At 44.4% G+C, this 22,712-nt stretch overlaps 2 protein-coding genes and 1 long non-coding RNA gene across 4 annotated transcripts; 1 reads left to right on the top strand and 2 right to left on the bottom strand.

Annotated features, from left to right (window-relative positions):
* Window positions 1–571: 571 nt before the first annotated feature.
* On the bottom strand, window positions 572–8,146 carry cunh7orf57 (chromosome unknown C7orf57 homolog). Of its 2 annotated transcripts, none has more exons than XM_072448553.1 (8): window positions 8,001–8,146; window positions 6,987–7,041; window positions 6,630–6,800; window positions 4,979–5,063; window positions 4,628–4,751; window positions 4,284–4,348; window positions 2,400–2,497; window positions 572–1,854 (listed from the first exon to the last, which is right to left on the bottom strand). In XM_072448553.1, exons 2-8 carry the CDS (start codon window positions 7,027–7,029, stop codon window positions 1,790–1,792), a joined length of 651 nt encoding a protein of 216 aa, XP_072304654.1. In that variant the 5' UTR covers window positions 7,030–7,041; window positions 8,001–8,146; the 3' UTR covers window positions 572–1,789. The 2 variants fall into 2 exon arrangements, with proteins under 2 accessions (XP_072304654.1, XP_072304661.1); XM_072448560.1 differs by having other exon boundaries at window positions 4,296–4,348.
* A 322-nt stretch (window positions 8,147–8,468) lies between these two features.
* LOC140365555 (uncharacterized) lies at window positions 8,469–10,455 on the top strand. The gene is made up of 4 exons (XR_011927834.1): window positions 8,469–8,552; window positions 9,287–9,519; window positions 9,641–9,696; window positions 9,789–10,455. It is a non-coding gene; the product is annotated as an uncharacterized lncRNA (long non-coding RNA).
* An 8,152-nt stretch (window positions 10,456–18,607) lies between these two features.
* LOC140362436 (four and a half LIM domains protein 2-like) lies at window positions 18,608–22,497 on the bottom strand. Its single transcript, XM_072448545.1, has 6 exons — window positions 22,464–22,497; window positions 21,393–21,555; window positions 21,154–21,328; window positions 20,905–21,074; window positions 20,650–20,836; window positions 18,608–19,053 (listed from the first exon to the last, which is right to left on the bottom strand). Exons 2-6 carry the CDS (start codon window positions 21,546–21,548, stop codon window positions 18,902–18,904), a joined length of 840 nt encoding a protein of 279 aa, XP_072304646.1. The 5' UTR covers window positions 21,549–21,555; window positions 22,464–22,497; the 3' UTR covers window positions 18,608–18,901.
* Window positions 22,498–22,712: the final 215 nt, after the last annotated feature.

The raw sequence follows: 22,712 nt of genomic DNA, 5'->3' as shown, positions 1-22,712 counted from the left end.
GTGGACCCTCTGTGGTGGACCCTCTGTGGTGGATCCTCTGTGGTGGATCCTCTGTGTGGTGGATCCTCTGTGTGGTGGACCCTCTGTGGTGGACCCTCTGTGGTGGATCCTCTGTGTGGTGGACCCTCTGTGGTAGATCCTCTGTGTGGTGGAGCCTCTGTGTGGTGGACCCTCTGTGGTGGATCCTCTGTGTGGTGGACCCTCTGTGTGGTGGAACCTCTGTGGTGGACGCTGTGGTGGATCCTCTGTGTGGTGGACCCTCTGTGTGGTGGACCCTCTGTGGTGGACCCTCTGTGGTGGACCCTCTGTGTGGTGGACCCTCTGTGGTGGACCCTCTGTGTGGTGGACCCTCTGTGTGGTGGACCCTCTGTGTGGTGGACCCTCTGTGGTGGACCCTCTGTGTGGTGGACCCTCTGTGGGGTGGACCCTCTGTGGTGTGGACCCTCTGTGGTGGACCCTCTGTGTGGTGGGACCCTCTGTGTGGTGGGACCCCGTGTGTGGTGGATCCTCTGTGTGGTGGACCCTCTGTCTCATGACCACAGCTCTTCATGTTAAATGACCAGACGGTGGACACATGCACATGCCTTTATTGACGGACACAGAGCTGTATATTCCTCCTCAGCACATTGCAAACAAAGCACAGCACCAAGTACACACTCGTCTGCCCCGTGTGGTGGGACGCAGGGGGCCCCCACGCAGGGGGAATAGGCATGAAGACTTTTGGCACCGTCGATTACTTCAGCAACACAATTTTAAAGGCTAGTGGTTTTGCAACAAATGTAACTAAAAATAATCATTCTTATCTTCCACATATTTTCATAATTCATACACTAAACTAGTAAAATATTGTTACGTTTGGCTGTGGCAACAGTGTAACTCGTTTGAACTCTGGCATAGCATGTTTAGAGAAAAAGTTACAGTATTATTAAAATCAGCACCATAGTCACAAATAAAGACATTGCAAATGCGTCTCACACGTGTCGTTTCTGATCAGAGCGTGACATGAACTCCTGTCAATCATAACCCTAACCCTGCATTAAAGGGACTGTACCAGATGTTTACATGTAGAAATAAAAATAGTCCAGTATAAAAATGTAAAAGCAGCTCCTGCTGCGTTCTGTCTGCACTTCTAACGGTCGTGACTCGTCTGGATGAAAGGAACTCGTTTGGAACGCAGCAAACCCTTTAAATGATCTGTTTTTAACGCTTTGAGTGTTAAAAACCTGGTACGGCCCCTGTTTATGACGAGAGCGGATGGAAAGTGAAAACGTAACTCAAGTCTAGTCTGAAGTGTTGATGCCAAGCTCTGATTTAGCTCCCGACACGCGTGGGAGAGTGGCCCCGTGTGGGAGAGTGGCCCCGTGTGGGAGAGTGGCCCCGTGTGGGAGAGTGGCCCCGTGTGGGAGAGTGGCCCCGTGAACCCGCTCGTATCCATGCAGCACCAACTGCCCCACAAACAAACAAAGGATATTAGAATATTATCACACATCACTTAAACACACTAATACTTTTCACACCCTCGATCTTCATACAAGCAGGGCCCCCAAAGAGCGGAGCCCGTCGTCCCCTGGAGGAGTCGCTCAAATCGAGAGTGCACAACATGTTTTCAGGTCAGAAGCACGAGAACAGCCAAAAAACAAGAATATGACCTTTCTCTTGTTTACAAGCAAATAAATAGAGGGAAGGACTGCGGCGTGAACTGGACGGTCAGCAGATGGTCAGCAGGTGGTGAACGTGGGGTGCGATTGATGGACGTTTAGCGCGACCCCAGGGGAAAGGGGCGGCGGCTTCACTCCAGGTCGTCCACGCCCACGTCGTCTGTGGCCAGGGTGCTGGTCATCTCTGAGGTCACACCTGAAACATGCAGGTTGTGTGATGAGTGAAAGCAGCTCTCAAGAGCGCCCCCTACATGTGTGATGAGTGAAAGCAGCTCTCAAGAGCGCCCCCTACATGTGTGATGAGTGAAAGCAGCTCTCAAGAGCGCCCCCTACATGTGTGATGAGTGAAAGCAGCTCTCAAGAGCGCCCCCTACATGTGTGATGAGTGAAAGCAGCTCTCAAGAGCGCCCCCTACATGTGTGAAAGCAGCTCTCAAGAGCGCCCCCTACATGTGTGATGAGTGAAAGCACCTCACTGTCACTTTAAACGCTCGAGTTGGATTTGCTGTCGTTCTTTGTTAAAAAATATACACCATAAAAGTAATAGTTGATTAGCTGACGAGTAAAATAATCATTAGCCACAATTTTAACAATGGTAGAATGTTGTGTGCGTTTAAAAAACATTATAGTTTTAAATGTGTAACGAGGGGAGTTGATACTTTGCGTCCCATTCTGTCTCTGCATAAGGTCAGAGACGGTTGATTAAATAAAGTGACACACACACACACACGCACACACGCACTTGAAGTGTCGTCGTCCAGGGACTTCTTCTTCTCCTCTACGTAACCATGACTCAGCAGTTTGGACATGCTGACCGGAGGGGCCTTCTTCTCATAAGACCTGAGCAGGACACAAGGGTCAGGGGTCAGACTCTTATGCCACGCCGGATAAAATGACTTCTTTCACAAGATTGACCAGATAAGAGTAGTCTTGAGTTACGTGTTAGAAAGACTAGATTATTTGACTTGAACAGATGGTGTACAGTCCGTCTGCACGATGAGGATGAACGTGGTCAGTGTTGTTAGCACTGGTCAAACTGTGTCCACTACAAGAGACTAAACATTAAAAATGATGATGTCTGAGCGTGTTTGACTGGAATAAGGAAATGCAGAGCTTGTGATTGTGTCAAGAGCTTTCAGTCGGTCCAATTAAACCAGAGAGTTTGTCTGCGTCCCAGTTCACCAGGCTCAGGTCCCAGTTCACCAGGCTCAGGTCCCAGTTCACCAGGCTCAGGTCCCAGTTCACCAGGCTCAGGTCCCAGTTCACCATTGAACCACTGGGCCTCGTACTCTGCAGTGTGAATCAAGCCTTTAAGTGCATGTGCGGTGAGGGGCTGTGTACAGTCTGATGCTCCCGGTCGCAGCAGCATCCAGCATCATGCGTGCGTGTGTGTGTCGCGCGGGGTGTGTTTGACGTGTGTGTTTGTGGTGCGTGTCGAGCGCGTGTGTTTTACGACAGTCATTACGACGGCGCGGTTCATTTATAGATTTGACTGGCTAATGGCCACTGGGGGGCACTCTAACAGGAAGAGCAAGCATTTGACACACTGTAGAAGACGATGTGAGTGGACAGTGGACAGTGTGTGTTTTATTACAATCAGACTCATAGTCACAGAGAAATGAGTCTAAGTACGAGCTCAGGAGAAGATGAACCAGAAGTGAAGACAGAGTCATCAAGAGAGGGGACAGTAGGGAAGAATAGGGACCTGTAGGGGACAGTAGGGGACCTGTAGGGGACAGTAGGGACCTGTAGGAGACAGTAGGGACCTGTAGGAGACAGTAGGGACCTGTAGGAGACAGTAGGGACCTGTAGGGGACAGTAGGGACCTGTAGGGGACAGTAGTGGACAGTAGGGACCTGTAAGGGACAGTAGGGGACCTGTAGGGGACAGTAGGGACCTGTAGGAGACAGTAGGGACCTGTAGGAGACAGTAGGGACCTGTAGGAGACAGTAGGGACCTGTAGGGGACAGTAGGGACCTGTAGGGGACAGTAGTGGACAGTAGGGACCTGTAAGGGACAGTAGGGCTCAGATGTGTTCTTTGCATGTTAAGCTTGAAAAGAATGTGTTTTACTACAATCTCTCTCATTCACAGTGAGTCACATGACCTGCTGCAGGGTCAGAAGACGACCTGTATAAATATCTCATGTCATTACGTGGGCCCCTGCGGCTTATTGGCCCCTGCGGCTTATTGGCCCCTGCGGCTTATTGGCCCCTGCGGCTTATTGGCCCCTGCTGCGGCCCGTATATGGACAACGTATTGTTTCATTGTAAATTTGGTGCAGTGGCTTTTATTCAGCAGCTGCAACACTTCTCATGGACCGAACGAAACAAAAGCCTTTGTTTCTACAGTTGGAAATGTGATTTTCTAAATGTTTTCCAGGGGAAATGCTCACGAGTGCAGCGGTTATACGACAGTGATTGGTGTTGGTCAGAGGGACCGATGGCTCAGACTGGCCGCTTCGCTCTGTCTCAGGGCATCTGTGGCTACAGTAGCTTGATCAGTGAGTGAGTGATGTCTAGAGTGTAACACGCCTGTAAAGCACAGTCCAAGTGCAAGGCATCATCAAAACTACTCAAATTTGCTGAATATTATGAATTCAAGTCATTTTATGTCGTAGGCCTCACGTTCTCTTGTACTTGTGGGTTATGGACATGGCCTCCATCTGCTGGACGGCACCGTCAGGAGACGCCTGGAACAGAGAGAGGACACATGAGGACAGGCTCTGCTCCTCACGGGTGGAAAACATGGGGCTCAATGGAGAAAACGCAAAATATGCCATGAAAAAGATGACAAAATGAGTTTGATGCAGTCTGGTCAGTGAAACGTCCAGAAAACAACACAAAACCTGTGAACGAGTGAAACAAACGCAACAAACGCAACGAATGAAACGAATGGTCAAAACTACAAAAGTGACGGATGACTGAAATGAAAAGGTGATGGGATTCAAAATGGAGTCGGGTCCATTCACCTTCTGATTACCAGTAAAACTATCAGACTCCTTGTCCCAGTGCACCTCACTATCAGTGCCAAAAGGGGCCGCGAGGGCCCGCTTTTCCTTTGGCTGGTCGTCGGGAGAGCTGCCGTTACTTCCACTGCAAGCACAAAACCACTCAGTTCAGCCAGAGCTCCAGAACAGCGGGCGCCACTCCTGCTGGGCGGGGCTTCACTCCTGCTGGGCGGGGCTTCACTCCTGCTGGGCGGGGCTTCACTCCTGCTGGGTGGGGCTTCTCCACGGACATGCTTCCCTTGTCTTTTGCGTTACAAGACAGGACACGACATGCACACTGCAGAAGAACAACACCACGGCGTTCAGATTTACCTTTTGGTCTCATCGCCGAAGAAGTAGGCTGGAGAGTAGGTCTTCCTGGGAGCGTCGTCATCGACAACGTCATGGCTGAGCAGACCTGAGCCAAAAGAGTGTGTTAAACTGCCCATAAGCAGATGGACTCCTTCATACAGTTAAAGCCCTCACTCACGTAAAGGCGCTGTGTCTAATACATTCTAATTATTCAGCGTGAAATCTTCATAAACACTTTTCACGACTTTCAGAGGCCAGCGCGATAAAGCTAACAAACATTAGCATGCTAACAGTGCGGGAGTAGAAGCTCTTGAACTTCAGACGATGCGGTCTTTACAGCACATTTGTTCTGGGGCAAAACAGATTCGACTTCATCACGGAACGTTTATGAAAAGGATGAACCTTTTTTAAGCACAAATAGGGACGTGTATCGCTGCGACGGACAGATCTGTAAAAACGTTTCAGTTCAGGTCCAAAAAAACCGAAACCCCAGTGATTCGGTTCTGGACTCAGCGGCGCAATGAGTTTAAAGACGCGAGAGAACGAACATTCGGGATGATCGCTGGCTTAATTGAAGCGTTTGAAGCCGCCGCTTGTGCCGCTCCGTGAGTTAGTTTGACGCTTGTTAAAGGAGCGGGTTGTGCTTTGGGTGTAAATATTGTAACTTCTCGCTCAGGTCAGTAATGCTGGTTTAGTGCTCACAAGTTGTCACTTTATTTCTTGAACAGAGTTGGTTACTGTTGGCCGTAACCACGGTGATGGAACATGAACATCAAAAACCACCTCGTCACCTGAGCCCACTCTTAGCTCCGCCCCAGAGACCGCGCACGCGCACTAGAGACTAGGGTCGCTACAATATGAATAAAATAACTGTTGTGGTGTGTTGTGATATAGCATTTATTTCAGTGGGTTAATGTGCAATATACATATTTATACATCTAGGTAAATACTAAGTCAAAGTAATATTGTTTAATTGCTGGATTCATTAATTGGAGCTTATATTTTGTAATAGTATTTGTATTCTACAGTTGTTAAATATGGTCTGGTGTTTAATGCTGTTAATATGATGTATTGTGTGTAGTGTAAAATATTTTCATATTCTATTTTTGATACTGCTAAGTTGATTGATTTATAGTGGTTCTAGTTGACTGTTATGCTAGTTTTTGAAGGTTTTTACATGACTTTGATGCCAATGGATCTGCAAAATTAAAGAGTGGAAATGTAGCTAAAGCATTAAACTTCAGGTGTGGGAACAGCCCAGTCAAACCAGTAATACACTTGACAAACAGTATCAGCTGAAACAGCTGCTCCAAAACCAATACTCAACATGCTCTTGTTCCTCTTGTAAAACACATGAATGTGTGTTAGCAGCTAGTAGCTTGTGATTTGTAAGTTGTAACTTCTGTTAAAAACAGTGAATAAACCAGATCAATTGAGTTTATTTCAGTCTGCAGTTAAGCCTTGTGTTTGACAGTCGTCCTTGTTCATGTGTCTTCAACTTAATTGAGCCAAGTGTCTTGTGTTATGCTGTTATAACATTATGCAAAAATGGCATGAGTTCAGCCGGACTCATTAGGTCCGGACCTGAACCTAAACCTCTGGATTCGAATCCGGACTTGAACCTGAACGTGGGTTTAGCTCTGCATCCCTAATCACAAATGACCCGTCGTACCTTTGTGTCCGCCCTGCTTGGCCAGTTTCACGTAGTCTGAGTCGCTCTCGAAGATTCCCACCCGTCGGCAGCTGATGCGCTCCGTCGGGGAGGTGTCGGAGGCCTGGGACAAGCCGGGGATCTGGGAATTGGGACCGGTCACTCCGCTGGGCAGCGCCCCGGGCTTTATGGCTACAAGAACACACATGATCACAGTTACACGGACGAGTCGGTCTCCAGCCGCAATGTACTTATAATAAGGTTTCTATGTGCAAATGTGGACAATTTACTTTAATTCTATTCAGACATTCTTTGAGATTTTTAAAAACAGCTGGTCATTTAAGCGAGTGTTTGACCCTCAGTGTGTCCAGGACTCACCTCCAGGTTTGACCCGCCTGTGGTTGGGGACGGCAGTGCTCATTTTCACACACTTCTGAGGAGACAAAGTCAGATCTAGTTTATCCTACAATTAAAAATACAGATTGTTAGTAAACTTTTACAAACTAAATGTTTTATTTAATTATTTTTTTGCTGACGGTTTCTGTCATTTGTTCAATATTTGGCGCAGTATGGAGCAGGTGTTTAAGATATTACACAGGTCAAAAGCGTCACATTCTCTTTATAGAAACACATTGAGAACGTTATCATTTCTGTCACGAACACGTTATTACAGTTCTATTAAACATTACGCTGATGGAATGTTGTCATCTGAACAATAGCAATAAAAGTGAGTTTAGACAAGGCCTGAGGGCCAAATGCGGCCCTCAGCCTTCCAGTTGAAACAGTTTACAGTAGTAATACTTTGTACTGCACTTTAAAAACCTGCTCTATCTTTATAAACTTTAGAGCAAACTCTTATGTTGTAAACCAGACCCAAAATGAAGGTTCCCAGGGGAGTGACGGTGCAGAGGCCTCTGTTCACGTGCAATACAGAAACACTTTATACATTTAGACATGTGTTAGTAAAGGGTGCTAATCCAGGACATAACTGAACGTTCCATTGTCACAGCCGGTCAGATGATCGTAGATGTCCTCTCTTCTGGACTGGAGTGGACTTTAGCGCGCGCGCCGCTCCCTTCACGCGTCACTTCCACCTGCGGCCACTGGGAGCGTCACGTCCATCCGCTATGAGCCAGCTAAAATCACATCCCGGCCTTTAGTCCTAATGCGCACACCGTTTCCCACGTAGACCGTCAACGCGCTTGTCTTGCAGGATAAACATTCTTCAGAGACTCAACAGTTCGTTCTTTTCACGCAGTCATTGAAATAACAAAGCCGAGCTAACGGGCTAGCCGCCTCGCTAGCTCCACAAAGCATCTTTAGAAGGCCTCAAACTGCACGTGTTGCTTTATTGCATGTTTCTGTCTTAGATGGCGGCCCGGAGGTACTTACAGAGAGTGGTTCAGCCGCTGTGAAGAGGACGGATCGTGGACAGATGAGCGCTTTGGAGCTGGTCTGGAGCTGGCGCGGCTCTTCTCATTCAGAGGGGCGGAACACACTCACTTCCGGTGGCACCTGCTGCTCACTTCCGCTGAGGGAGATCGTCTCAACTCTCCGCCCTCGGTCCTCGCTTCCTTTCCTCTCCTGTCCTGGTCCTGTCCATGGATGTATTATAATATCTGGATAGGCCACGCCCCCTCTGCCTCTGGCTCCAAATTGAGTAGTGGCCACTTCGCAGAATGCAGCCTTTTGGTCGGACCATTTCAGGAGTTCGGCCTCTAAAATTACCAAACATGCTAAATTGTTTTTAGTCTAAAAATAAAATAGAAGGAATTTCACTCTTCAACTGTTTCTAAAATACTTAAAAAATACAATTTAACCTCCCGGTGAACGGTGTACGCGCACCGAGCGCGCACGTGACCCTCATGAACGAGCCTCGGGAGAACACGTGACGGAAACTAAACACAAGCAGAAGAATGTGACCAGACGAGACCAACGATACAAGTAAGTTGTGTTTGTATGTCATTCCTCACGTTTCACACATCGTTCCATATGAAGTGTAAAACAACGATTACACAGTTAACACAAGTTAACACGAGCTAACACAAGCTAACACGAGCTAACGTAAGCTAAAGTTTAGCTACACAAAGATGCAACAACACGTCACGATGGCTCGTGCTTCTGCAAATAAATAACAAATTATTTCTCTTACTAAATGTTCTATTAGACAAGAGGTTATGCACAGATCAAGGAAAACTAGAGAAATAAAGTGATGTTTGTATTATGTGCTATAAAAAACTACCAATAATTCAAATATAACCTGCTATAATGGGTCATATCTTACATATATAAATGTAAAGGTAAATGTAAAGGTGTTTAAAAGTGACAGTCCTGTACTTACAGGGGCTGAGACGACATTTGAGGTTTTATTACATATTTAATAATGAAGTGTGCTGTGTTTAAATAAAGCACACGCTTGTTTTCTATAGGAATGTCATGGATTTACTTCCATGGAATATGTAGAGATTTAGCAAACATGCGAGTTATGTTCTAACTTCTAAGGTTTAAACTTATGCATAAATAAATGACTTTTGGTTCTAGCTTTAAAAAATAATGTGAAAAGAGGAACTTTTGTGTTACAGAGCGAAATGTAAATCTGTCAATAACATATTCCAGCTTTTCTCTGTTAAATGTGCAGAATATATCAATGTTCTAATGAGTATCTTTCTCATCTTCAGAGTGCTGACCAGTGAGTTTGGTCTGTCTGTGCTGTCCAGAGCTCTACAGGTCACTGCAGGTCACTACAGGTCACTGCAGGTCACTGCAGGTCACTGCAGGTCACTGCAGGTCACTACAGGTCACTGCAGGTCACTGCAGGTCACTACAGGTCACTACAGGTCACTACAGGTCACTGCAGGTCACTGCAGACACAGTCATCTCAAGTAAACTCCTGACGACTCCAAAGCAAAAGGTATTTTAATAATAACTTCTGCCTCGACTAAAAGTAAACAGTGTAGAATCAGTATTTTGAATTTATAAAATGTCTGTTTTGTTATGACCAAAAAAACTAAATGATAATTGTTCTTCAAAAGAGCCACTGATGTGTCACATGTGTCTGTGAAGCAGCTTCAGGACAAACATGTGAAGTGTATGTTCTATGACTTGTATAATCTAAACATATGAAGTGTATGTTATATGACTTGTATAATCTAAAGCTGTGACATGTTCTGTTTGTCTCAGTCATACGATGGAGCTGAACGGTGCAGTTACTGAGGTACAGAAGACTGCGTAGCCATGGAAACAAAGTCTTGTTAAATACTGAGATATTCAGTATTTAACGCAATAATGTCACATTCATGTGCATATAACTGATGTAAAAAGAGTGTTTATTTTACCATTATTATTAGTATTATTTTGTCTTACGCTGTTTTTATTTTATCTTTATTTCCCCCTCCATTCCTTATTAAGGTATGAGAGGTTCTGTCTATAGGAGTTTTTGTTTATAAGAGTTCTTCTATTAAGATCGATCTATTAAGAGTGTTTTTTAAACTTCCTATAAGTTATCTGTCCTTTTCCTCTGGATCTACTGTGTTGCAACAACAAAATTTCCTCATGTGTGGACAATAAAGGAATATCTTATTTTATTCAGTTTGTTCTATTTGACTTATACAGGTTGTTTTATCATTGTTAATATTTTTATGTTGCACTGAATCACCAAAGCAAGTTCCACTGTTTGTGAATTCTGTTCTTTGACAATGGAATAAACCTTTTCTGATTATATTAATGATGATAATAATAATGAACATTACACAGACTCCAAAACCCCTTAATAAGGGACTCCCACATTGTTGCTTTAAAACTCATTGGAGCTTTAAAACTCAACTAAAACTGGCTAAAATCAATTTATCATTTGTAGTTATAATCAGATTTGCATTTATTGAACAAGTTCATTCATGTTCATTATTTGTATTAAATACATTAATAAACAAATGTGTTTTGTATTTATTAAAGATTGACATGATAAAAAAAAACGACACAAAAGGAAACTGAATATAATTAAATACTGCTTAACTCAATTATGTAACAGAATCGATGATTATATTTTATATTTCTTCTCATCTGATTAAAAAAATGCATATTGGCCAAATTATATTATGTAAATAAATAACTGAAAAGTTAATAACAAAATAAATACTCAAACCAAAAACTACAGAAAATGATGAGGACATTATTACACCTCTAAATGTAATTCATTGTCATTAAACCAGACTTTTTATCTTAACACTTCTTTATAATTCTCTTAAATATCAGAGCTTTACAACATGATACATGTATATTTATAGATGGATATAACAATTCATCATTATACGTTACGTAAACAGAATATTTCAAGCCGAATCATTCCAAAAGTCCGTGTTCTCAGTCGTTCACGCTGCTGTGACGTGCGCGCTCCCGACGCCAAAGCCTCACGGCGATGACGTCACAAAAGTGGGAGGAGATATACCACTGTTCAGGAAGTAATGCGGAACTAAAAAACTTTTTTGGAACCATGCGCCAATGAGCAGCTCCATAGGTTTCAATGGCGGCCATCTTGGCTTCCGGGGGCTTGGTCCTGTCTCCTCAATTCCTCGATTCTTCAGCCGTCTTCTTCTTTTTCTTCTTCTGTTTCTTCTTCTTGGTTTCTGGCAGGTGGCGCGCGGCCGGTGCTTTGCTGCCCTCCACTGGCCAACTACAGATTATGTGACAAATCACTTAGAAAGAAGAAGAAAGACAATTCCTCTAAATAACTGGACATAGACGTAGGCCATTGATCTATTATATATGTATTTTTTATTACAAGATGAAAAGTGTCTGTATTCTAATTGTCACCTCGCACTTAAAACTAGTGAACAATATAGTGTACGTGAGGCTTTCAAATTTAGAAGCTGCTTCATCCTATTTATAACATGCTTCTGGAGACTTGACTCTGAACATGACTCATGTGGGACACCTAAACATTTCAGTTTATTACTATTTTTTCTCATTCAAATTAAAATCTATTTTAGCATAACCGGTATTTCTCCCATTCCAAAAACTCTATGAACTTTGTTTCCCCCAAATCTTATGAAATTATGTTTCTATCAAACCATATTTTCAGTTCCATATTTATTTTTTGCACCAATTAATGCAGATTACTGCCAATCAGCAAATTAAACTAATCCAAGCACCTTTGAGACTTGACTTGACTTAAATAATTTATATCAAGAATAAATAATTTGGGACCCAACACATTTCCCTGTGGGACACCACAAGAAATGTCCAAACATGAAGAACAATTTTTGTTTTGTTTTACAGTTTTACAAATTGTTTCTTATCAGTCAAGTAACTCCTGACTTACCCCCGATCCCAAATCTTTACAACTTTGTCATTAGGATGTCATGATTAATGGAATCAAATGCTTTCTGAAGATCGAGGAATATTCTAATTAAGTGCAATTTTTCATCCAATAAATTTGTAATTTCTTTCGATAGGATCTAATAATGCTTGTGATGTTGACCTTTTGAGTATTTAATTCCTGGTTTAAAATTAATCAGAACAAACACTGAACACTGGCCTCTAGTGGTTCCTTTGGGCACAGCAATATCCAAAACAATTCTTGATTAAAAAGGTCCAAATATGTTGAGTAAAAATGCAGTCACATGATTTAAATCACAAATCCAGAGGAAGAGGAGGGCTGCTATCACTGTCACAGCCCTTCACACTTTTATTATTCCTCCTTTTATTTTCACAAAAACACAATTATTATTATTATGATCTCAATACTCACTGTCTGTCGTTTATAATACCACATATTCATATACTGAGCTGCAAAGTCACAGACTCAACCAAATGCTCATCATATGTATAGTTCATATAGTTCTCCTTCTCTTTATGGAGATCTAATTACTTAGACTTTATGTTCAACAATACAGCTTTAAAATGATATATCTCGATGGAAACAAGCACCACCAGGCCAAGTTACAGGTCAGGTCTGTTGAGAGGCAAGCCACTCACAGTAAGAATTGTCTTGTTCTAGGTATTTTTTAGCAGCACAGTATTGAATAAATACAAGCTAGATATAAGTTTAATGCCATATTGTGGAACATTTCAGGCACTGCCATATCTTCAGAGACCAGGAGGTCGCGGCCCCACATAGACATTCATCATTCTGTCTCAGGCCGATGTTAACCGGAGCTACGTCAAATCCAACGTTCCATCACAACAAATGAATGTGTGATTGATCTGCTCTTCTCACCAGTGACATGTAAAAGAGGATGTTCAGGGTCACTAGCGTCTAGTCTAGTGACCCTGAACATCCTCTAGACTCTAGAGTCTAGTGACCCTGAACATCCTCTAGAGTCTAGAGTCTAGTGACCCTGAACATCCTCTAGAGTCTAGTGACCCTGAACATCCTCTAGACTCTAGAGTCTAGTGACCCTGAACATCCTCTAGAGTCTAGAGTCTAGTGACCCTGAACATCCTCTAGAGTCTAGTGACCCTGAACATCCTCTAGACTCTAGAGTCTAGTGACCCTGAACATCCTCTAGAGTCTAGAGTCTAGTGACCCTGAACATCCTCTAGACTCTAGTGACCCTGAACATCCTCTAGACTCTAGAGTCTAGTGACCCTGAACATCCTCTAGACTCTAGTGACCCTGAACATCCTTTAGACTCTAGAGTCTAGTGACCCTGAACATCCTCTAGTCTAGAGTCTAGTGACCCTGAACATCCTCTAGACTCTAGAGTCTAGTGACCCTGAACATCCTCTAGACTCTAGAGTCTAGTGACCCTGAACATCCTCTAGACTCTAGTGACCCTGAACATCCTCTAGACTCTAGTGACCCTGAACATCCTCTAGACTCGAGAGTCTAGTGACCCTGAACATCCTCTAGACTCGAGAGTCTAGTGACCCTGAACATCCTCTAGACTCTAGAGTCTAGTGACCCTGAACATCCTCTAGACTCTAGTGACCCTGAACATCCTCTAGACTCTAGTGACCCTGAACATCCTCTAGACTCTAGAGTCTAGTGACCCTGAACATCCTCTAGACTCTAGAGTCTAGTGACCCTGAACATCCTCTAGTCTAGAGTCTAGTGACCCTAAACATCCTCTAGACTCAAGAGTCTAGTGACCCTGAACATCCTCTAGAGTCTAGTGACCCTGAACATCCTCTAGACTCTAGAGTCTAGTGACCCTGAACATCCTCTAGAGTCTAGAGTCTAGTGACCCTGAACATCCTCTAGACTCTAGTGACCCTGAACATCCTCTAGACTCTAGAGTCTAGTGACCCTGAACATCCTCTAGACTCTAGAGTCTAGTGACCCTGAACATCCTCTAGTCTAGAGTCTAGTGACCCTGAACATCCTTTAGACTCTAGAGTCTAGTGACCCTGAACATCCTCTAGTCTAGAGTCTAGTGACCCTGAACATCCTCTAGACTCTAGTCTAGTGACCCTGAACATCCTCTAGACTCTAGAGTCTAGTGACCCTGAACATCCTCTAGACTCTAGTGACCCTGAACATCCTCTAGACTCTAGTGACCCTGAACATCCTCTAGACTCGAGAGTCTAGTGACCCTGAACATCCTCTAGACTCTAGAGTCTAGTGACCCTGAACATCCTCTAGACTCTAGTGACCCTGAACATCCTCTAGAGTCTAGTGACCCTGAACATCCTCTAGACTCTAGAGTCTAGTGACCCTGAACATCCTCTAGACTCTAGAGTCTAGTGACCCTGAACATCCTCTAGTCTAGAGTCTAGTGACCCTGAACATCCTCTAGACTCAAGAGTCTAGTGACCCTGAACATCCTCTAGTCTAGAGTCTAGTGACCCTGAACATCCTCTAGTCTAGAGTCTAGTGACCCTGAACATCCTCTAGACTCTAGAGTCTCACTCCAACATCAGGAATCTACACTTTCACTTTGTTAGCCACTTTTACACCATCATTATTTAAAGCAAAGACTCTAAATGTGGGCATTTGAAGTACGAGCCAAAATTATTAAATTGTGTTTTTTGAGGGCTAATTTCAATGGCTAATGCTGCTAACGGCTAATGCTGCTAACGGCTAATGCTGCTAACGGTTAATGCTGCTAACGGTTAATGCTGCTAACGGCTAATGCTGCTAACGGCTAATGCTGAATGGTCAGATAATTAACAGCCACACGTGGGTTTAAGGCAATTGATTCATTCCTGATTTGAACATTTTGTCAGGACCTTTCAAACAATCTGTTTGTATTTGAATTGTGCTGTTGCTATAGGCCAGTATTTGATAAGAACCTCATGACTGACTCCAAGGGCTCTCCATGCTCTAAGATAACTGAAGGGAGAAGTGGTTGCATCCCAGAGCACAAAACCAAGTTATTTACAATGGACATTAGAACAATCCGTGTGATACAGATTCTGACACGTCACATGACAAATGACCATTGGGCTCTTTCCTAAGAACACACAGACCGATCCAGCGCCTTGTAAGTTCAACCTCATCGTGTAATTAAGAGCATAAGGACATCGACCGGATGCAACAGGTTGTGGCTCTATGTTATAAAACTCTCCACCTCTGGTCTCATCAGTCCTGCTGACACTTGCTTGGTGACGGAGGCACAGGGAGGAGGGCGTACAGCCGGGTCACCCAGGCTCTCTCTCTTTCTCCCTGCTCAGGTCTGCGTTCAGCACCATCTTGCAATTTGTCAGGGAAAACAACTATTTGAGTCGCAAACTACGCAATCATCAACTGTGAATTACTGAGCGTCGTTGGTCTGACGCAAAACGCAGCAGAAAACATAGATGTGCGGGAGGCGGAGCCATCATCGCCGCTAGCACAGCTTCAATGTCATTTGTTGTCAATTAAATCAGACTTTTTGTCTTGAGTAAGGCAAGGCAAGGCAAGTTTATTTGTAGAGCACATTTCATACACAAGGCAATTCAAAGTGCTTCACACAGCAGGAAAAATGCATTCAAATCACAAAGAAATTACAGAAATACAATAAAATTAACTAAATTAAAAATGATCAATCCAACTGATTGTCTAAACTAATAAAATCACAAACAAAAGAGAAGAGTGCAAAGAAAAAATCCTTTCAGTCATATGCGCAGCTAAACAAAACTGTTTTTAGCTTAGATTTGAACATTGTCAGAGTAGAACCTGTCTCACGTCTTCAGGAAGACTGTTCCAGATTTTAGCTGCATAAAACTGAAATGCAGATTCCCCATGTTTAGTCCTGACTCTGGCACCAGCAGGAGGCCGGTCCATGTTTAGTCCTGACTCTGGGCACCAGCAGGAGGCCGGTCCCTGAGGTCCTCAGAGTCCGAGATGGTTCATATGGCACTAACATATCCAAGATGTACTTTGGTGCTAGGCCATGGAGAGACTTGTACACAAGCAGAGCTGCTTTAAAGTCTATTCTCTGAGCCACAGGGAGCCAGTGCAGAGACCTGAGAACAGGACTAATGTGATCATACTTCCTGGTTCTAGTCAGGACCCGAGCAGCAGCGTTCTGGATGTACTGCAGCTGTTTTACAGCTCGTTTGGAGAGACCAATGAGCAGGCCGTTACAGTAGTCTAATCTACTGGAGACAAACGCATGGATAAGTCTCTCTAAATCTGGTTTTGACACTATATTTTTGATTTTGGCAATGTTTTTTAGATGGTAAAAAGCTGCTGATGTTATTGATTTGACGTGGCTATTAAAGTTCAAGTCTGAGTCCATTATTACCCCCAGATTTCTAATTTGGTTTGTAGGTTTTAGAGCGAGACTCTGGAGGTGACCGCTAACACTTTCTCTTTGTTTCTGTGGGCCAAAAACGATTATTTCAGTCTTGTCTGAGTTCAGCTGGAGAAAGTTGTTTTGCATCCACAAACTGATCTGTTGGATGCAGTGACAGAGTGAATCTACTGGTCCATAGTCACCTGCCGATAGTGAAACATAGATCTGAGTGTCGTCTGCATAATTGTGATAGGACACATTTTCACTGCGTATCAACTGACCCAACGGCAGCATGTAGAGATTGAACAGAAGGGGACCCAGGACTGACCCTTGGGGCACTCCACAGGTCAGGGTCATGTGGTCTGAGACACAGCTACCAATTTCAACAAAGTACTTCCTGTCTTCCAGATAGGACCTTAACCAGTTTAGGGCAGTGCCAGTGATGCCCACCCAGTCCTCTAGTCTCTGTAAGAGGATCCCATGATCGACAGTGTCAAAAGCAGCACTCAGATCTAACAGAATTAAGACTGAGGCTTTGCCCGTGTCAGTGTTCAGGCGGATGTCATTTGTCACCTTGACAAGAGCAGTCTCAATGCTGTGATGCGGTCTAAAACCTGACTGAAAAACATCAAATGAGTTGTTTATTAAGAGGAAATCTGTGAGCTGTTGGTAAACAACCTTTTCAAGGACTTTGCCCCAAAATGGCAGATTAGAGATGGGCCGGTAATGACTCAGTACTGCGGCATCAAGACTGCTCTTCTTTAGGAGAGGCTTTATGACCGCAGTTTTCAAAGACATTGGGAATGTTCCAGATTGAAGCGACATGTTAACTATGTGAGTGAATGGTGCTAACAAACTGTTCAGCACAGACTTTAGAAATTTGGTGGGTAACACATCGAGGCAGCATGTAGATGAACTCAGACTGGTGATGATCTCATGGACAGTTTTGTCAGTTACTGGTGCAAAGTGAGTTAGCTCTAAGTGTCTTGGTGGTTTTAGGGTAATTTTTTGCAATGTGGGATTTATAGCATTTTTAATGCCCTGAACTTTGTCATTAAAGAATAATGCAAACTCATTACACTTGGATGTGGAAATGAGTTCTAACGGCAGCTGAGCTGGAGGGTTTGTTAATCTGTTTACTGTGGCAACAGGACACGCAAGTTGTTACTGCAGCTTCCAATTATTTCAGAAAAATATCTTTCCCTAGTTCTACATAAGATTAGGTTGTACATGTTCAGCTTCTCTTTGTAAATCTCTTTTTGAACCTGGAGCTTTGACTTGCGCCATTTCCGTTCGGCCCTGCGGCACTCCCTTTTCTGTGCCCTGACCGAATCATCATTTCTCCACGGCGCCTTCTGCTTATTTTTAACCATTTTAGCCTTTATAGGGGCGATGGTGTCCAGAACATTCAAAACACTAGATGTAACAGAGTTCAACAAATCATTTACATTAGAACATGAGACATTTTCAAAGTTTATCATTTCCATAAACAGTGCACCTGTGCCATCACTTATGTGTCTCCTCTGAACAACTGCAGGACCAACCGGAGGTTTGGGAGAAACAGACAGGTCAAAGAAGACACAGAAATGATCAGACAGAGCAACATCAATCACATTAACATTTAAAATATTTACCCCCTTTGTAATTATGAGATCTAGAGTGTGTCCTTTGCTGTGGGTGGGGCCTCTCACATGCTGAGTAAGACTGAAGGTTTCAAGGACAGCATCAAGCTCTTTAGCGTTTCTGTCACAAATATTATCAACATGCACATTGAAAACACCTGTAATGACCAAACCATCAAAGTCTGTGCATACGACTGAAAGCATCTCAGTAAAATCATCAATAAAACTTTGGCAGTGCTGGGGAGGCTTGTATAAAACAATGAAGAGAATGGATGGAGACCGTTTTAGCTCCATTTTAAAGGATACATACTCAAATGATAAAAACACCCCAAAAGACAACCTGTAGTAGTAGTACCACCAGTACTACTTACACACATGTAGCAGTACTACTTACACACATGCAGTACTACTACTTACACACATGCAGTACTACTACTTACACACATGCAGTACTACTACTTACACACATGCAGTACTACTACTTACACACATGCAGTACTACTACTTACACACATGCAGTACTACTACTTACACACATGCAGTACTACTACTTACACACATGCAGTACTACTACTTACACACATGCAGTACTACTACTTACACACATGCAGTACTACTTACACACATGCAGTACTACTTACACACATGTAGTACTTTTACGCAAGAACGCAGACACTCGCAATGGCTTCAGCCAATGCACATTATCTAGTTATTGTTAGTATTTCTCTTTATTTATGCACGTATTGAAACACTTAAACACAGTCCATAATACCACATAAATAATATCACACCACCATATATATGGAAATAATATCATGTAAACATGTTAATATAAGTATGTTTATCATGCTTTAGTTAGTTTCATAGCTTATTTTTTCATTTCTTTTTTTTAAATATTTCATAGCTTATTTTTTCAAACCTAGTGTTTAAATGCAGGTTGTACTGAAGATAATTCATGCACAAACTCAGTCAGATGTGTCTTGGGGGAGCGTGCAGAGGTCCAGACACCTCCTCACACGTCCTGCCCACAGTCAGGACACAGGATGTCCTCTTTACAGGTGAGGAAGCCCCGCCCCACCAGGGACACGCTGCACTTTTTGCAATTAAAGCAATCGTTGTGCCACTGACGCTGCTCGAACGAGATGTATTTACTGCCCCCCAGACCTGTGAGACAGAGAAGACACAGCACTTATGACTCTACTGAGACAAAGAGACACACAAGAGGACAACAGAGGCCCACAGAGGCCTACAGAGGCCTACAGAGGACTACAGAGGACTACAGTGGGGTACAGAGGACTACAGAGGACTACAGAGGCCTACAGAGGCCTACAGAGGACTACAGAGGACTACAGAGGGGTACAGAGGACTACAGAGGACTACAGAGGCCTACAGAGGACTACAGAGGGGTACAGAGGACTACAGAGGACTACAGAGGACTACAGAGGCCTACAGAGGCCTACAGAGGACTACAGAGGACTACAGAGGCCCACAGAGGACTACAGAGGACCACAGAGGACTACAGAGGGGTACAGAGGACTACATAGGCCCACAGAGGACTACAGAGGCCTACAGAGGACTACAGAAGGGTACAGAGGACTACAGAGGACTACAGAGGGATACAGAGGACTACAGAGGCCCACAGAGGACTACAGAGGGGTACAGAAGACTACAGAGGGGTACAGGGGACTACAGAGGACTACAGGGGACTACAGAGGACTACAGAGGGGTACAGAGGACTACAGGGGACTACATGGGGACTACAGAGGGGTACAGAGGACTACAGAGGACTACAGAGGGGTATAGAGGACTACAGAGGCCCACAGAGGACTACAGGGGACTACAGAGGGGTACAGAGGACTACAGAGGGGTACAGGGGACTACAGAGGACTACAGGGGACTACAGAGGACTACAGGGGACTACAGAGGACTACATAGGACTACAGAGAACTACAGAGGACTTCAGAGGACTACAGAGGGGTACAAAGGCCTACAGAGGGGTACAGAGGCCCACAGTGCTGTACAGAGGACTACAGAGGCCTACAGACTACTACAGAGACTACAGAGACTACAGAGAAATGAAGAGGCCTACAGAGGACTATAGAAGACTACAGAGGACTACAGAGGACTATAGAAGACTACAGAGGACTACAGAGGACTACAAAGGGGTACAGAGGACTACAGAGGGATACAGAGGACTACAGAGGCCCACAGAGGACTACAGAGGGGTACAGAAGACTACAGAGGGGTACAGGGGACTACAGAGGACTACAGGGGACTACAGAGGACTACAGGGGACTAGAGGGGACTACAGAGGACTACATAGGACTACAGAGAACTACAGAGGACTTCAGAGCACTACAGAGGGGTACAAAGGCCTACAGAGGGGTACAGAGGCCCACAGAGGACTACAGTGCTGTACAGAGGACTACAGAGGCCTACAGACTACTACAGAGACTACAGAGACTACAGAGAAATGAAGAGGCCTACAGAGGACTATAGAAGACTACAGAGGACTACAGAGGACTATAGAAGACTACAGAGGGGTACAGAGGACTAAAGGGAACTACAGAGGACTATAGAGGACTACAGAGGACTATAGAAGACTATAGAGGACTACAGAGGGGTACAGAGGACTACAGAGGACTATAGAAGACTGTAGAGGACTACAGAGGGGTACAGAAGACTACAGAGACCTACAGAGACCTACAGAGGACTACAGAGGCCTTGAGAAGACACTTTGTGCCCACAAACAGAACTCACCACTGATGGGGGTGGTGCAGTAGGCACACTTCTTGGCAAACAGGTTGCAGAAGCAGACGAGACAGTAGGCGAAGTCGTCCCGGGATGTGAAGCGCTGTCCAGCCAGCTGCTGCTTACAGCCGATGCACACAAAGCACTCTTTATGCCAGGGCTGGTCCCGGTAGTTCACCCCTCCTGTGGTGATGGGCTGTGGAGCATGTATGTTATGTACTCTGTGTTTGTGTATTTCTAATGCATGCTGGAACATTGCTGTACCTTCTTGCAGTGTACACACTGCATGGCAAACTGCTTCTCGTAGCAGGGCAGGCAGTAGTTGTGTGTGTCCTTCTGGACAAAGCTCCTGGTGCCGATGGGCTGCTGACAGCGGTTACAACTGAAGCAATTCTCATGCCAGCTGTTGCCTTTGTGCTCCATCTTTTTAGAGCCTGCCACAGACAGAACTGTCAGTGCCTCTGATGTAACCTAAAGTGTCTGGAAAAGGACTATGCATTTGCTTGTTCTTACCAGGCATGATGGTCTTGAGGCAGTCGTGGCACTTGGCTGAGTACTCATTACTGTAGCAGTCGGTGCAAATGAGCAGCTTGTCTTTGGTGGAAAAGGGCTTCTCCACCAGAGAGCGGCTGCACTTCGTACAGAGGAAACACTCGCTGTGCCAGTGTCGATCTTTGTACGACAGGTCCTGCATCAGAACCCAGGTCAGACTCACAGCACAGGCACCACAGAGTGAGATATTGCAGTCTTACCTTGCTGGTGCAACCAATCAGCTCTTGGCAGACCTCGCAGGTACTGGAGAAGAGCTCCTCGTAGCACTTGATGCAGTAGGGCTTTTCCTCCTTTAGGATGTACTTGAGCCCAAACAGGCTTTCCTGACACTTGGTGCAGTTGTACGGCTCAGCCATGACACTCCTGCATCAGAGGAACAGAACACATCAACTCTTCTGTTGTGTACATCTGTGTGTGCTTCAGCATGACCTGTCCTGGACCCAGACAGACGAGAGGAGGACACTACAGTCACATAGGCCGGCCTCAGTGGATACTAATGGAGTACCACAGCCGACCCATTAGCTGCAGGAATGTGACAAACAGACGGCCCGCTGCCGTAAATACCTTGCTTTTAATGGGAATGATGTGACTTCAAATCTAACACAATCAACTAAATGCAGCGTTTCCTCAGAAGAGCGGCTCAATTAAGTTCCATGAAACTGGGGCCCTAAACCAAAGGCACTGGACGACCGGGTCATTACCTGAGGAGCCTGAGGAGCGGTCACTATCACTGCGCTCGTCATACCACAGAGTATTATTGCATTTATCATGTAAGAGAATGCTGACAGTGCTCGTGATCACATAACCGTCTATAATGCTTATTGGGCACTCATTATGAAAATTCTAATCATGAAATATAATTTATGCTGCTTTTTCTTACGACGGCAACAAAACTGTGCGTGTTCTCAAGAGCTGACGATCCAATGCTGTAAAAGTCATATTGTGGAACCTTTTCTCACACACAACAACAACAGCACATTATCAGGCAGATCTAACCGCATTGGTGTTTTTACGATGTCAAATTGAAATTTTATGAGATGAAATTAAAATTAGACAATTTATTACAGCTTGAACAAACCACATACATAATAACTTAAAAATATAATATTCCTGTGAATAAGATTTCAAAACAATCTCACAATCATAATTATCCTGTGACTTTTGACATGCAAATAGTTGAATTTCACAGTCACTCTTTTTTTATGGAGTGAATATATATCATATTATAGCAGCGTCTCTCCTGCTCCAGCCAAAGCTAAAGTAAGTCTTACCTTCTGTGTGTCTGTGTCCTTGTCTCTGTCCTCGTCTGTGTCCTCGTCTGTGTCCTCGTCTGTGTCCTCGTCTCTGTCCTCGTCTCTGTCCTCGTCTGTGTCCTCGTCTGTGTCCTCGTCTGTGTCCTCGTCTCTGTCCTCGTCTCTGTCCTCGTCTCTGTCCTCGTCTGTGTCCTCGTCTGTGTCCTCGTCTCTGTCCTCGTCTCTGTCCTCGTCTGTGTCCTCGTCTGTGTCCTCGTCTCTGTCCTC

Source organism: Eucyclogobius newberryi, unplaced genomic scaffold (assembly GCF_026437365.1).
Source record: "Eucyclogobius newberryi isolate DKJ021-1_F unplaced genomic scaffold, fEucNew1.0.hap1 SCAF_1, whole genome shotgun sequence".
NCBI classification, from domain to species: domain Eukaryota; kingdom Metazoa; phylum Chordata; class Actinopteri; order Gobiiformes; family Gobiidae; genus Eucyclogobius; species Eucyclogobius newberryi.
Note: the sequence above shows the minus strand (reverse complement) of the source record. Positions and strands in the feature narration are given on the sequence as shown.

What these genes read in the sequence shown, in the direction of transcription:
- cunh7orf57 (XM_072448553.1), bottom strand. Translation starts at nt 7,029, where the DNA reads ATGAGCACTGCCGTCCCCAACCACAGGCGGGTCAAACCTGGAG. An exon ending in CAAGCAGGGCGGACACAAAG is followed by an intron (nt 5,064 to 6,629) that starts GTACGACGGGTC and finishes CTTTTGGCTCAG; the next exon opens with GTCTGCTCAGCCATGACGTT. An exon ending in TTCGGCGATGAGACCAAAAG is followed by an intron (nt 4,752 to 4,978) that starts GTAAATCTGAAC and finishes TTGTGCTTGCAG; the next exon opens with TGGAAGTAACGGCAGCTCTC.
- LOC140362436 (XM_072448545.1), bottom strand. Translation starts at nt 21,548, where the DNA reads ATGGCTGAGCCGTACAACTGCACCAAGTGTCAGGAAAGCCTGTTTGGG. An exon ending in TGATTGGTTGCACCAGCAAG is followed by an intron (nt 21,329 to 21,392) that starts GTAAGACTGCAA and finishes GTTCTGATGCAG; the next exon opens with GACCTGTCGTACAAAGATCG. An exon ending in AGTGTGTACACTGCAAGAAG is followed by an intron (nt 20,837 to 20,904) that starts GTACAGCAATGT and finishes CATGCTCCACAG; the next exon opens with CCCATCACCACAGGAGGGGT.